The 16,483-nt window shown below is 39.3% G+C and overlaps 1 protein-coding gene across 8 annotated transcripts in view; it reads left to right on the top strand.

Moving 5' to 3' along the window:
• Nucleotides 1-16,483, top strand: part of ADD3 (adducin 3) — a 101,610-nt gene that overhangs the window by 64,599 nt on the left and 20,528 nt on the right. For all 8 annotated transcript variants that reach the window (XM_079976086.1, XM_079976089.1, XM_079976088.1 and 5 more), the window contains one exon: nt 12,683-12,903. In XM_079976086.1, coding sequence (XP_079832212.1) covers nt 12,709-12,903 — 195 coding nt within the window. In that variant the 5' untranslated portion in view covers nt 12,683-12,708. The remainder of the gene's footprint in view (nt 1-12,682; nt 12,904-16,483) is intronic.

Raw genomic sequence — 16,483 nt, 5'->3', positions numbered from 1 at the left:
ACAACAGTGTAATACTTTCCACTGGAGTATTTCCCCAAATACTGCTTCTAGACATTAATTTTTCAATAATATAGTGGTGTTAACTAATGCGATGTACAGTGGCACCTCAAGTTACAAACGCCTCAGGTTACAAACGCTTCAGGTTACAAACTCCGCTAACCTGGAAGAGTTACCCCGAGTTGAGAACTTTGCCCCAGGATGAGAACGGAAATCGTGTGCCGGCGGCGCAGCGGCAGCAAGGGGCCCCATTAGCGAAAGCACGCCTCTAGCTAAGAACAGTTTCAGGTTAAGAACGGACCTGCGGAACGAATAAGTTCGTAACAAGAGATACCACTGTACATGTATATGTGAATCATACCTAGACATATGTCTGAGTAGTATGCATAATTGTCAATAAGCTCTAGGTTACACCACGCAAGTCTCATTCTGCAGGAATTTTGACTGTGCACTGTGCAGGCATGGATATCAGTGGTAGTGATTCCAGTGACTTAAAGTGATACCTTCACCAACTTAGAGTCACTGGGATATTTGTTTGTATGCCAGATGGGCGGGGTATAAATAAATTATTATTATTATTATTATTATTATTATTATTATTATTATTATTCACACCAGTTTGCTCAGGACCGCTTGCATAGATGAAAAACATGTATTGTGCAAAGTGACCCTTTGAATACCCTTCTGTTACTGAACCTAATTCAAAGGCTGTTCAAATCAATCTGTTGCGTTAATTTGCTTGCCATGACTACCTAGTGACATATAAGTGTTCAAGTTTAAAATCTTTCTCTTTAAAATCTTTTTTGTTGCTGAGGAAGATGAGTGACTGGCAGGCCTTCGCTGTGTTGGACACGATGGAAGTAATTAGAATTTCATTACGTGGCTGGCACTGGCTGTTGATCCTCATGGGTTCTCACAAAAGAATTTCTGTTCAGAATCTAACATAGCTAGAAAACTCATATGTTTGCAACCAGTTTCCATAGCAGCTTTGTAAACTAATGTGAACAGGCAGAAGGCATGATTTCATAATGGCGAAAGTTCTCTGTTCTCTCAGTGTTGCAAAGTTTGTACTTCTGATTCTACATAACACAGGATTTTTCTCAACTCATAGCTAAGCTCACCATTGGTATGCCTGGGTGGATAAACTGTAATGCAAGAAAAACACGAATATTTTTCAGCTGAGTAGATAATCATTTTAGTAACTTCCCACACCTTCCTTTCATGAGCCTTAAGTCCATGCCACTATTATCACGCCAAGATAAAAGTTCCTGTTGAGCAACTTCAGATGGCAAACAATATGTTTATGATGATCCTGAAAGTGACAAGTTAAGTGATACTTTGTGGATCTTACGTGCAGCAACTTCTGTAATCTTTTGCATGCATTTCAAACTGTTATCACAGGCTTAAAATATTGTTTCTCTTCAGCTATCAGCAATGCAATAAATTGATTTTCTGAAAAAAGTTAAACCCATGCATACCTGGAGATACTTTAAAAAGTTCAAAGCTGTTTCATGATTAGTCTAGACAGATATATTTTGTTCACTCGCGGTACCTGAGCCTTTTAATTTATTCCCCATTTTCAGTGATTGAGTGGTTATTATTATATCACAGAAGGCTTGAGAGGAAATGGGAATGCAGGGCTGGGAACGGGGGGAAAGGATTTGATAGGCGGCATGCAATTGGAACGGAATGTCATGGATGTGAAGATGAGAGAGAACAAGGTGAGGTGTGCACAAAGCAGCAAATAGAAGATAAGCACAGCCTAGGAAAGGAAGAGTGCAGAAAGTTGGAGGCCAACAGAGGCATGTGTGAAAGCAACAGGATGCCAAGGAAAGCGGCAACTATGAAAAAAATACTGAAGAGTTGTTTTGTGAAGGCAACTGTAAATCTACCGGACTACAAGTTTTCTGTGCTTCCACTGATACAGAGCTGCCAGGATGTTGAATGTTCTGCAGCAAAACTGAAACAGCTAAAATACAACAAAAAGTTATATGGTAGCTGCTAGGCTTGGTCACATGATTACTACAGCTCTATTATGTGGTGGCAATGGTAACTTTCAAAGTGGTTTTTTTAATAAAAAAAAAAAGCAAGGGAAGAAGACTGTCGAACATGGTTAGGCAAACTAAGGCCTGGAGGTCGGATCCAGCCCAATTGCCTTATAAATCCGGCCCACGTACAGTCCGGGAATCAGCGTGTTTTTACATGAGTAGAATGTATCCTTTTATTTAAAATGCATCTCTGGGTTATTTGTGGGGCATAGGAATTCATTCCCCCTCCCCCATATAGCCTGCCCCCCCAGGAGGTCTGAGGAACAGTGGACTGGCCCCCTGCTGAAAAAGTTTGCTGACCCCTGCTATAGAAGAAGTTCTAGCCTTGGAGACCACAGTATAGGTTAATACTGCCCCTTTAAGACTAGTTATGCCACTCCCAACAGAGTGACTACTGCTTGTAGCTGATTGGGGAGTGATACAGCTCAGGGAGGAGTGCTTGCAACAGGAACTACTCTGTATGTGTGCTGAACATAAAGAATATTGGCCTGCCATGGCATGAGAATCATTTGAGAGCCACCCATGCCACAGGACAATGACATCATTGCCTGCAGGAGGCCACAACCAGAAGAAGCAAAAAGAAGCTCTGACAGAAAGGGAATTTAGTGGAGGCACTCCAGGAAAGTGCAACGACATCTCTGTTCCCTTTCCCCATGTAAGAAAAAATGAAGCACATCTATCATTTTACCTGATCCCAGGGCAAGGAGGAGCTACAAGCAAGAATTCATTGCCTGCGCATACAGTAATTTTCACATGTAACCCTCAGTTTTGTACACACGTGCATTGTTGAGAGCAGCAGCAGGGCATCCAAAATCACACCTTCACCAGGAACCCATAAACCCTCTGGGTGGGTCTTCAAAGTTGGTGGGGTGTGTACCTTTTGAACTTTACCACAGTTGCAGCCTAATCCAAGGCTGAAATGTTGCATGCTGCAGCTAAAAAAGTAAACAGTTATCGTCTGGACTGTTCTGCAGAATATGGTAACACTGCTATGGTTTCTGGATCCACTCTATTTGTTCTTGATCACTTTAATCAGTTGGTGAGGTGATAACATCCCTACCCCATGAAAATTGTCTCTGTGTAACGTTTAATCCTAATTGTCTTTAAGAGTCCTGGACAAGCACTTCCTTTTTTTCATTTCAACAAATATAAAGGGGTTTTGTCTATCTTCTCTCTCTTAAAAAAAACCTGATTGTACAATTGGAAACTGGCTTAAAACAAAAGGCTTCTAAAGGCTTCTAGAGGCATTCACTACGAAATAGTCTTTACCCCTTCTTCAGTCTAGGAGACAGACTTTTTATGTATTGCATCCAATGAAATATTAGATGAATAAATTAAGATGTAGTGATCTCTCAGACAATTTATGTTTGCCAAGTGAGATATGAGCAGTTTCCTGGCTCCATGTATACAGATGTTAACCAGTTTAGTGACTTAACTCATATTTACTCTCATTAACATTTAAATCTCTTATTTCCATCACTTCATGGACATTTATTGTCAGTGAAGCTAGTAGTCATCCTCCTACATTTATCTGGAAATCAACTTTGAATTGTAAACAAGATCAGTATGCTTTGAAATCATGCAGTTTAAATTAATGAAGATCACTTATACAGTGTAATTGCTCTCCTCAAGTTTGAGCATCAAAATTAGACCAGTAAACATCTTTCAGTAAAAAAGTCCTTCAACAGTTATTCAATTTTGTGGTCATTCCAAGCAAATTACAAAGAGCACAAGCCAATTCTAGGCTTTACATTACTTCATTGTCCTCAAAAGAAATTTTATTTTTCTTAGAAATTTTGTTGTTACTGCCTTGCAACAAATAAACCACAGTTTAAATAAACCTTATGCCTTATGGTTTGTTTGTGGAACTAGGTCTGTTGTTGGCTTCCTGATCTTACGTGTGGCTTGGTGTTATATGCATAGGCAGGCATTTCTTTAACTATGGTTTAAGTGTGGTTTGTTTTATCACCCTACCCAAAAAGTAGCGGAGTTGCTAGGCAAGAGCAGCTGGAAATAGAAGCTGCACTTAGCTCTTCTTGCTGGCACTTTTCCTGAAGCTGATGTCCTGATATAAGTCAGACTTGCAGATATTGCAGCACACCTGCTTGGCAAGCACACATGCACACCTTCTCTTGCTACTACTTAACAGCATAGCTGGCGGTGCCTGCAATATACATTATGCTTCCTAGAATCAAAGGATAAATTCACAGTATTGACTGATAGTTTTGAAGGAGGGGGAAGTAAAAAAAAGAGTGGATGCCAAGTGGAGGAGTGGAAGAAAAGGGTTAAATAACTAAAAGCTACAAAGGAGAATGGATGTTGCTTTCTTTGGGGAAGGGTAAAAAGTAGCTGTTTGACAGCTGCCCAAGACTCAAAGATGATGATCACATTTCTCTCTCTCAGCTGAGCAATGGAAAGGGAAATGACATAATGCCAGCAGTTGGGTGCCACAAAGGCTTAAGGAAGACCCTATTAATGTGAAATTTACAGTGCTTGCATATTGTAGCAAGAAATCCTGATTTCACATATATGCTAATGAATTCTGAACTGCCAGTGACTGACCAGGAACGAGACCCTGCAGTATTAGTAAATAGTTTAATGAAACTGCCAACCCATTGTGAAGCAGCTGTGAAAAAGGTTGATTCCATGTTTTGAATCATTCGGAAAGAGTCAAAATAAAACTGCCAGTTTCATAATACCACTATACACATCTATGATGCAACCACACTTTCAACATTGTGTAGTGTTCTGGTAAGCTCACTTCAAAAAGAATATTCCAGAGCTAGAAAAAAATTCAGAAAAGGGCAACAAAAATGATTAAGGGGTTGGAGCAATTCCCATATGAGGAAAGGTTAAAACATTGGGAGCTTTTTAGTTTGGAGAAAAGGGAGTAAGCAGTGGGAGGCTAGATAGAGGTTTATAGAATTATTCATGGTGTGGGGAAAATAAATAGCAGCTTTTCTTCCTCTTCTGTAACGCAAGAGCCAACAATTTGGGCTATCCAACAAAACTGCATTTTGGAAGATTCAGGATAGAGTACTTCACACAGTTGCGTAGTTAAACTAAGGAATTCACTCCCACAAGATGTCATGATGGCTTCCAAAATGGATGGTTTTTTAAAAAGCATTAGACAGATTCATGGAGGCTATGTCTATCAGTTGCTACTAGCCACCATGGCTATGTTCTCCCTTCACTGTCAGAAGCAGTAGGGGAATCAGAAGTGAGGAGATTGCTGGTGCATTCAGGTCCTCCTTGCTGTCTTCCCATAGATATCTGGTTAGCCATCTATCTGGTTATCTATCTGGTTATCTATCAAAGAGCAGGATGCCTTTGATATGACCCAGCAGGGGTCGTCTTGTGATCTTCTACAGAGTTCTGGAGAATTTGAAATCTTGCACACTATTTTGTCACACTTTTGTTGACCTAATAAAGGTTTTGCCTAATGCTAATTTTAGAATAATATAAGGCAGTTCCTTCATGCTGGGCTTTAATGTTTTTGGCTAGTTCTTATCAAGGTCCTGTCTAAAACTTTGTGAACTTCTGTCTCTGCTGCTGATTATCAGTTCCATTTTTCTCACTAGAGCATATGGCTGACCTTCAAGATGGAATAGACTGATAATGGGAAGTGCTCACCAGTTGGCACAATTTCAGACAACTTGATAACCTTTTGACTTCTTGATAATAGCATTGTTGACTTGTAAGAATTAAAGGTTAGCCTTGATAGAATGTGGACAAAGAGGAGGAGCTGCGATGGCTTGCACTAGGAAAAGGGTTGGGCACATACTACAGCAGTGTGGTGCAAGATCAGTTGTTCATGTAAACATTTGTAAAATCTACCAGTTGCTGCATGTCTGTCACTTGAGTTGCTCGCCTTCCCAACTTTTGAACCTACACCCAGAGCAAAGAGGCAGCTGTTTCTCCTCTTGACATTTTTAAGGATAGGCAAAACTGCCATAAATCAAGAATGACTTATGATATGATATGAATACAGTGTGTGATTCCATACTGCTAAAAGTAATCAGAGAAATCGTGATCTTCAGAGTTATTCCCAGTAGAAAGAGAGGTGTATGTGCAAAAGAAAAAAGAAATTCCTGATTAACTCCCTTCACCTAGTATTTGCAGTAGTATATCATTTTTGTATCTCAACAACAAATGGAAACTTTTTCTCCTGCTGCATAAGGAAACTTTGGAGCAAACCAAAAGAACAAATCTTGGTTGTGCAAAAGAAGTTGGGAGCCTAGGAGGTGCTGCAAGAGAGGAAATATTTACAAACTTACAAACTCTTGGCACTTAAGAACACTCCGTATGATTAAAACCAAATGTATTGTACAATTGTTTCTTTTACGTGTCATGGTTATCTCAGTGGAACCATAGAAACAGTTTACAGCTCATAAAAAGTAAAGAAAATAGTTCCATGACTACAAGTTGATCCACAGTGAATACAATAAATTACACACAACTGCCAGCTTATAGTAAATAAAGAATATCCCTGGCCAGTTATGTTGCTTTGTAATGATGAGAAATTTCACAATGCTGTCAGATTAGAAACTGGTATTTTTTAAAATATCTGTCAAGTACTACAACAATGTGAATATTTCAGTTTTAAGTTCTAAATGTTATCAAATATGGTACGCAGCAAGTTGGTAACATTCAGAATCACCATGGGGTTTTACCCACTTGCTAAGGAGGGGGTGACCCAGTCCATTTTTTTCTTTTTCTTTTCAGCTGATGTTTGCTTTTGTCCAAGCTGAATTAAGTATAGTGAAGATAAGCTAGGTCATGAAAACCAAAATTGAAATTGCCAGTTTCAGTGCAGCAGTACCTAGACTGCCAAGACTGCAGCAAAATCTTTCAGACCAAGCACAGAAAAATGCTGTCATCTGTGAAAAGCTTTTCAAACCAGTCCCCCCCCCCCTCAAAATAAGCATTCTTGGACCTTCAGATGCCTCATATTCCTCTCACATCACAGAATTGATAGCCATGTTGTTGTTTGTAAAATAAGTTTGAGCTCTTTGCTGATCTATAGCACTGCCCTCATGATTTTCTCACCCAGGATGTCTGTGCTAGCCTTGTTAGGGGTGTTAAAAAGGGGTGAAATTATGTCTGAAAAGCCATTTTTTAAAAGCCATTTTTTTGTTCAGATCAGCAGAAAAAGAGGTAGTGTTTACTTCAGTCCCATATGGTTCCATCTATTTTTACAGATGGCTTTAATGTATTCATAGTGTTCAAATTTTGTATTATAATGATATTTATTTCTTTTTTTGTGCATCACGACGCAGGTGGCGCTGTGGGTTAAAGCCTCAGCGCCTAGGACTTGCCGATCGAAAGGTCGGCGGTTCGAATCCCTGCGGCGGGGTGCGCTCCCGCTGCTTGGTCCCAGCGCCTGCCAACCTAGCAGTTCGAAAGCACCTCCAGGTGCAAGTAGATAAATAGGGACCGCTTACCAGCGGGAAGGTAAACGGCGTTTCCGTGTGTGGCTCTGACTCGCCAGAGCAGCGATGTCACGCTGGCCACGTGACCCGGAAGTGTCTCCGGACAGCGTTGACCCCTGGCCTCTTAAGTGAGATGGGCGCACAACCCCAGAGTCTGTCAAGACTGGCCCGTACGGGCAGGGGTACCTTTACCTTTACCTTTACAATATTTTTGAATTGTGACTGGTTTACAAGTTCTTTAAATAAATGGTAAAATAATATATAAATGGATTCCTGTTATTTTGCTCAATCTGTTTGTTTTTTTCTAGGAGAATGCAAATGAACAAATAACCAAAAACGCCAGCTAGAGGATCAAGCACAATAATAGTGTCAACTCTGAAATAATTCAGTTGGGGGAATGAAAGGGTAGCTTTGTTACATGACCATACATACCTTTGTTATGAACTGCCTATTGTTGTTGTTGTTGTTGTTGTTGTTGTTGTTATTATTATTATCATCATCATCATCATTATTATTTCAGTTTGTTACCTGCCCTTCACCTTAAGGTCCTAGGATAGGTTACAACTATTTAAAATGCAGCTTAATGCAGTTTAAAAATTTACAGTTAAAAATACTGATGTCTTTGCTGCCCATGACTCCTTTGGGAGGGAGGCAAGGATATGAATTTAATAAATAAATAATAAAATAATATTGTGTGCAAGATGGAACCCATAATAGAAGTGCTGTAGGTTGGCACACTAACTTCCCCTTTGGGACTAGCCATACAACGAGGAGCAGACTCATAATATCACCATGCTTCAGTTAATCTAGCCAGTCCAGGATAGTCAGATCTATGGTAGCAATGGCTGTTTGAGAGGGCCAGGAGAATCAATAAGGTCTCACTACCCAATCTCTCTTCTAGCACAGGTAATCTAATTAAGTGAAAAGTATGAAGTCAGTGTGTGCTATCATGCTTTTTCATGTGTAAAAAAGAATAAACTATTTTTGTTTGCTATTACATATGCATGTTTGATAAGTAGTAAGTTCCAGTGAAGGAGCTGCTTCCTAGTAACCGTGCTTAGGACAGCAGCATTTCTATAGCATCTTAAAGGACTTATTTATAAACCTCCATCTACTATGTAGAGTGTACTTGAAGGGAATTGAATAGCCACTTTATTTTTATCAGGCAACAAGTGCTTTCAGGATTTATGAAGTAGTTCTGTATGTGTTTGCAGAGCAGCTAACATGGAACACCTTTGTAGTAGTAGAGCTAGGAAGGCGATTGATTCTTGTTGGGATTAGTTGGCTGAAGCTAATATATAAATAGTAAGACTCAAGTTCCATTATGCAGGAAATCAAGAATCTCTATTATTTGGGTGCCAGCTGGAGATGAGGGAAACAGGAGGTTACCAGAGAACAAAACATGCCTGCTGACACATCCCTTCTTTGCTTAACCTGTCTCTGTGAACAGTTTCATGAAGTAGTTGGGAAGAGAGCAAAGTACTTGATGGTTGATGCTGGAACAGAGTTCCTGAAAGCTTGTCACCTGATTAATGGCTGTTTTGTAACAGTATGTGCTGCAGTCCCGATTGTTGGAAATGTTTGCCTGCTTTTGTTTGCTCAGCAGGCACCAAAGCTTAAAGGGAATCTTTTACCCTGGAGCGAAGTTGGTGAAGGAAAAAATGTAAGGGGGGGTGGGGAGGACCTATCACCGACAATGTTCAGTTTATGTGCTGCTGTAAAAGAATTAATATTGCATCAGCTCTGATTTTGTTAGATACTCTCTTTTTTGCACAATTTTATGTCCCCTGCTGCCACAAGCACCTTTGTTGTTCTTCTGCAATGAAGTTACAACTAATAAGGCTGTGAGCTGTGAGTCTGGGGTTTAAGAAATGGCAACATTCCAATAGTCTTGGTTGACTATTGTGAATGTAAGTTCTAAAATACTATATTCTAAAAGGTTAAGGAACGTAATTCTTCAATTATGAAAAGCATGCTTTTAAAATTCCAGATTATAGTTTCTAGTAGCCTTAGTTTCTCAAGCAGCATCAATTTGTAACAAATCCAAAATATAAATGTAGAATTAGTGGAACATCTCTTCCTGCTATGATTTGGCATCCAATCATGCTTTTGCAGATAGTATGCGTATTGTATTAACTGCCTCCAATTCCCCCTCCCCTTTTCAATGCTGTGCAATTTGTCCGGTCCCTGAACTTCACTGGAGCTTTTAGTAACCAGTGACTTTCATCATAATCAGGTTGCATTCCAAAGCAAGAAGCACAAATGGCGGGTGGGAGTAAAAGGAATATACACTGTCAAAAGGAGAGCATCATTCTTGTTCACAAAATATTGTTCTTTACTGCTATGCTGTTAAGGATGAAAACTTACCTTGCCACTGTGTTCAAAACAGCAAGCATTTTAAAAATTATTTCACTTCAGTTCAGAGCTTGGGGTAGGGTAGATAGAGGTAAACCCATTCCCCTCCATGCAGAAACACAGGCTGGTTTTTCTGGATGCTTTGGACTTTAAGGGATATTTAATTTCTCCCATTCCACTAATATGCTGTGGCATATGGTACTCTAAAGAAACTTGCCCATATTGGGAGTCAAATAACCAGAAGCAGGCAGGTTGTAAGGGTTATGGATCCAAATCTGTCCAGGTTGTTTTCTACTTCCTACCAGGTTGGGGAGCCCCTGAAGTTATTTGTTTATTCATTTATTGATGTTTGTAGGTCAGCCAGCTGCAGGAGGGCAAAGTATTAACCCTGAAGACAAGACCACCATGTAAAAACTGCCTATTTATGTAACAGAAAAAGCAGTTAAGTATTAGTATTCAAGCCTCTGTGTCCACCCTCTTGTTTACAAGGGAGTTTATGCCACCGTAGATTGGCTGCAATCCAGTAAGACAGTCCCACACATACAAACAGAGTTTTCCCGTTTTCAGCAATGGAAGGGGAGATAGCTCTGTGTATTATCCGGCTACGTTAGAAATGGTATTGGGTCACTGGAAAGTGGTCGCTTTTTCAATTCCTCTATGCAGTGCATAGAGTGCAACGATACTTTACAGGCAGGTTCTTGTATAGAAAATCACTTTGATCTTGTTTGTGTACAAACTGCAAGGTGGCTATTATGAACTGTTATCCAGTGTGGTATTCAGCCACAAACTGAAAATAAAAAATATGTGAACAAGACTTAAAAGAATTTTGAAACGCATTTTCCTGTTCAGAGCAATGTTCTTTAACAATATTGATAATATCATGTCTCACTTTCTCAATAGGTTATTTAAAATTCAAGCTATATTTTAGTTTTATCATGGGGGGCATATTTAATATCTGTGTCACAAATACATAGCTGGGGAGGAAACTGCCCTATGAAGGTGTTCTAAGAAACCTATTTACAGTCCAGGGAAACTAATCATGTGGCCCTCTGAACTGTTTTCAGTTTAAGACCTCTTCAGGACTTACCGTATTTTTTGCTCTATAAGACTCACTTTTTCCCTCCTAAAAAGTAAGAGGAAATGTGTGTGCGTCTTATGGAGTGAATGCACGCTGCGCAGCTATCCCAGAAGCCAGAACAGCAAGAGGGATTGCTGCTTGCACTGTGCAGCGATCCCTCTTGCTGTTCTGGCTTCTGAGATTCAGAATATTTTTTTTCTTGTTTTCCTCCTCCAAAAACTAGGTGCGTCTTGTGGTCTGGTGCGTCTTATAGAGCGAAAAATATGGTAGGCACCACCTGGTGGTCTGTTGAGATCTACTGGAAGCAATTAAAGTGTTACCAACCCAAGCCAACATCTGACTCAGAAGTGATGATTCTTATACAAGTGTGTACCTTGCAACATGACAATTAGAAATTACATATTACTGTGCTTTTCCGTGTATAAGACTATGGTTTTTTTACTCTAAAAGAATGTTCAACATCTGGGCTCATCTTATACACGGATAGTATCTCCCCCCATTTTCTTAAATCGGAGTCCAAAAAAAAGGGGGGCATCTTATACATGGGGGCATCTTATAGACAGAAAAATATGGTACATTGATGGTTCCCCAATGTTGCCTTGATTTACTAGCCAACTGTTAATTGTGATTGCAACTGACCAGTCCCCTCCTTCCCACTCCTCAAAAACACAGTGATGTGGTGGAGTTGGTCTTTCACTTAGCACTAGGCTTTAGAGCAGTGTTTCTCAAACTTGGGTCTCTAGCTGTTGTTGGACAACAGCTCCCATTATTTCTGACCTCTGGTCCTGCTATCTAGGGATGATAGGAATTGGTAGTCTCAACAACAGCTGGGGTCCCAAGTTTGAGAAACACTGCTTTATAGAGAGGCAAAAGTAGTATGACTCTTCCTCACTGCTTCCTCACTAGGCAATCCCCTAGTCTTCCCCTAAATTCTGTGGTTAAATTCAGAGTGATTGAAGAATTACAAGGATCTTTTTTCAGTTTGTGCTGAGCTTACCTAGCACAAAGATCTTCCTTACAGAGTTTTTTTGCAATACATAAAGAACTTATGGGAATTTTGTGGGGAATTTTGTGCCAGGCCAGAGGGGAGAAAGCTAATTGTCAATGAAATGCAGATTTTAGATTGAGAACCAAACAGATGTGAAAGATACTTAGGACAAGATTGACTGAGGTGGCCCTTCTCAGTGATTGCTAATTTGCAGTAGGTATTTCAAACAGCCAAAAAAGTTCATGACCCGAATAATCAACATTTGGTATGCCTAAGTCTTTTATATTCCGACCATACTGCAAGTAGAAAGTGAATGGATTGTCCTAAATTGTTGTTTCATTTTTTGAGCATTTTTCATCTGGCATGCCCTCCAAGTGGTTTGATTAAAATGAATATTAGATTTACAGAAATCCCAAGATACAATTAAAACCAACAATAAAGCAATGACAATAAGTATAACATATAAAAGGCTGGGAAAAAAAGTTCATCTGAATCTTAAATCTTGATTAATCGTACGTGATTATATGGATGTTGACTTTTAAGTGATTGATGTCCTAAAGAAATCACATTAAATAAATAAAAATAAAAACTCAGAAGCTAATAATCCTTTTAAAAGGCATGAAAATGTTCATATTGTACAACCCTTCCCCACCCTTGATTGCTCTTTGTCATGTCACAGGATTCTAAATCCATGTCTTCTCTGTAATTGTCCATGCTTATAAGGTCAATTTGATGGCTTGTTCTTAAATGCCATTAAATCTCTCCTGGCTTCTTATTGTTCCAGGTGAAGAGAATAATCCAGATTGAAGCATGAGTGCCGAGACCAGCCAGGGGGTAATCACAACCCCTCCACCCCCCAGCATGCCTCACAAAGAGAGATATTTTGACCGCATCAATGAAAATGACCCTGACTACATCCGCGAAAGAAACATGTCTCCTGACCTCAGGCAAGACTTCAACATGATGGAACAAAGGAAAAGAGTCACCCAGATACTGCAGAGTCCTGTGAGTATATTTTAGGGGGGTTGGGGTTGGGGGGAGAGACAAAACAGTGTTTCCTCATTTGCAGAGACTTGTATTGTTATGTCTTCATTTTTAAAATAATGAACATGGGAGAGAAACTCTTGGACTACATAATAGCGAGAAAGAATAACTCAGGACTGTGTAACATTTCATGAAAATCATCGATGGGTGGTTTGTACAGTATTTGTTTGCACAGTTTTCATGTGTGAACAAACAGCCCTTTATGCGGAGTTTGGCTCTCAACCCCCCCTCCTTTTTTTTTAATTCTATGCTTCATTAACACTGCACAAAAGTAGCTTCCCAGCTACATGGCATTTGATTGCTGCTTAGACACAGGGAAGAAAAGGGAAGTCACTGCCCAGATACAAACTATTGGGACATTTACATGCAGATCGGCATTCCGCTCTTATTTTGAATTCTGTACTTAAAAGCTGCCTCAAATGCCTCCATGTGATTTGGTTTGTTGGAAAAGGTAAACTGTATTTTACATATCATTAAAATAATGTTTTAGAACACCAGCTTAGCGTACACTTGTTTGTGAGTTCAGTGCATCTCATAATTGTAGTTAAAACTGTCAAACTTCTTCACGAGTCCAAAGGAGATTGTAATTTGTCCAGAAACTATAACAACCCAGAATAGAGCTAGTTTTGCTTTTTATAACCCATGTCTGCTCATAAGTCTGTGTGCCAAGGAAACAGGGCCAGTCTACAAGAAAGCAATGGACAATCCATTTAGGCAATAAACCCATATTCATCAGATTGCATCCTAAATGGACAGTGTGACTCCATGCTACTGGCTTTTGTGTAAATATGTTTAGAATTGCAATATTAAGGTAGCATCTCTATGTAGACAATTTGAAAATGAAACTTCTGTCCTGAGCTAAAGGATAGGTGTAGGTGTGTCTGCACCACTTTTAACTTCAGTATGAAAACGTCTAAAGCTAGTAATACAAGTTAATCCTGTACGGAAGATTGGTGTAGGATTTATGCCTGAATGATAATTGAAAGGCATATGTTCTGCTTCCTCCAGTTTCTATATTATTCAAACCAACTATTAGTTGTAAGGTTCTGGCTTTCATGGCTCCAAATAAATTTCTAAAAGGGTGACTTTGCTATGTGCTCCTCATTGCAAGTTCCAAATAAAACAACTAGTGGCTTAAACCTACCATGGAATAATTCTGTAGCAGACTCATCCTGCTCCAAACCTGTAATTCAGAGGACTCAGCATGCTAGGAGAAGCATTTTTAAAGGCTGTATACAGCTTAGAAGAGCTCCTAGTGAACATAAACTGAAGACAACACATACAAAGTTGCTTGTATATGGGCTAATTGGGAAACTGTGTTTGGTAGGCTGTGTCCTTCAGAGGCAGAATAGTGGTCCAGGGGAAGGTGATGATGTGTGAGTTGGTGCGAAGTGGGCACTTACAGTGGGATTTTATGGTTTGGACTATATCTGAAATGTATACACTACTTTTTTTTATTCAAATACTTTTTATTAGATACTGCAGAGCTAAAGTAAATGTATTGTGCTATTCAGTGAGGACTCTTACATTTAATTGGTCGTAGCAAAATTCTACATTTTTTTTAAAAAAGTAGAATTTGTCTACATGAAAGGAAAAACATGGGCACCTATTTCAGATGTGATTCTACATTTTCCATTTTAAGTGTTGCTTTCCTGTGAAACTGTCACATTCTGTTTTTTTCTGTATTGCTTTTTTCTACCTTTATGTGAAATGTCTGTCAATACCGTAAAAACATCATTCAAGAATAGTTTCATGCGACCAAAACTGACCCTAAGCTAATCCATATACAGTGTCAGCCTGGAGCCAATATTATACTTTGTGAATTCAGTAAACATATGACATGACCAGTTCTGTCACTGTGGAACAGAAATCCTGTGTAAGACATAGCATATACTTGTCATGTGCTTGCTAAATATACAAACAAACAAACAAATAGGTAGCCCCTATCTTGAGTCAACTTCAGTTCTGTAATGCTACACTAGGAAATGCATGCTGTTACATAGTTTATTTCATGGAGTATGCTCACTAAAACACAAACTATCACTACAGCAAACAACTTGCTCTAATAGGATAGTTGTGCTGGTGTTTAAACAAGAGAAGGAACTGTGGTTTTTATATTATACAGTAAAGTAGACCCACAACTTACGCAGGGGATCATGCTAAAGCCAAAATTGTGTATCATCAAAACCTATTGGGTTTAAAGGTGGGTAGGATTGCCAAACTCATGTTTCCCAGAACCCCACCTCTTTTCTATTTATTTATTTATTTATTTATTTATTTATTTATTTATTTATAATTATCATGCACATAAAGCACACAAGTTAAATGTCTGCAAATTGTGGGCTTACTGTACTGTCTTCACTGTTGTGTATAAATAAGTACATGTTTAATTAGTAGTATCTGTGCTACTAATTTCAAAGGTGCTACTTTACCAGATGTCCATAATAATGGTACTCGTTGGTTAGTGTCTGTCTTGGGAGGAATGCGCCTTTCAGGGTGAAGTCAAACTGTTGGAAGGTTGCAGGGTCTTCTGGCGTAGCTCCTGAGGACAGAATACACATAATTAGAAAACTCGGCAGTGAATGCATGAGTGACCAGTGCAGTGGAATCACTGCTTTGTAATAGGCTTAGCACACTGGTCAGTTGACTACCTATTGTTTAACATTGATCAAATTTTGTTGAATATTCTGTTCCGTCACCTCTTAGGTGGGCCATTGCCATTTTAAGAGAACAGGGCAAACATTTTCTAGAAAAAATAGCAATGGTTGATCCTAGTATTCTAGATAAAAGCCAGAGAAAAGAAACATTCACATTAATAGAAACAGCACCAAACGCTGTTAGCTGTTATTATTCACATTCTCTCTCTCTCTCTCTCTCTCTCTCTCTCTCTCTCACACACACACACACACACACACACACACACAAATAAATTTAAATGTTTCACAATAACGGTATTAAAATGCTATAAGATAAAATGTATTTTTATTGTTCTGACACTTGACCACTGTTTAACAATAATTGACAGGTCAAATGCTGTTCCTGGTTCTTTGGTGCTACGTAGCAAATCCCTGATCAGGTGCTCCTGGGTGTTCCTGATCTTCTTGGTGAAATTTGTTCAGCAGTTTGTGTTGTTCATTTTGATACTGGAGTAATGTTGTTTCTTTTGGTATTTGGTGTTGGAGGGTTTCCTCTTAGCCTTGTCATGGTGACCATAGCACCTCATTTTTGTCCCCTTTTGATCATATCAGAATTGTTTCTGCAGCTGTGAATAGCATTGCATTTTGTTTACCTGGTATTATGGGGAAACTGATGCTGCTTTAGGCAGTGCACAATGCCAGAAAGCTCTGGGTAAAAATACAGAACAGGCATTTGAACCATCGAGAGAAGTCTTTCTGAAGCACCGAGAGAATGACTGCTGTGTGTTGAGGTACTGTTGCATAGAACTATTGAGTCAGAGATAGCAGAAGTAAGCCACATCATTGCATAACTGTATCATACGCACAAATGTAGTAGAGCAGAAAGAGACTTCCCTGGGTGGGAC

This window comes from Podarcis cretensis, assembly GCF_951804945.1.
Source record: "Podarcis cretensis genome assembly, chromosome: 5".
NCBI lineage: Eukaryota > Metazoa > Chordata > Lepidosauria > Squamata > Lacertidae > Podarcis > Podarcis cretensis.
This window is presented reverse-complemented; position numbering and strand designations above follow the sequence as displayed.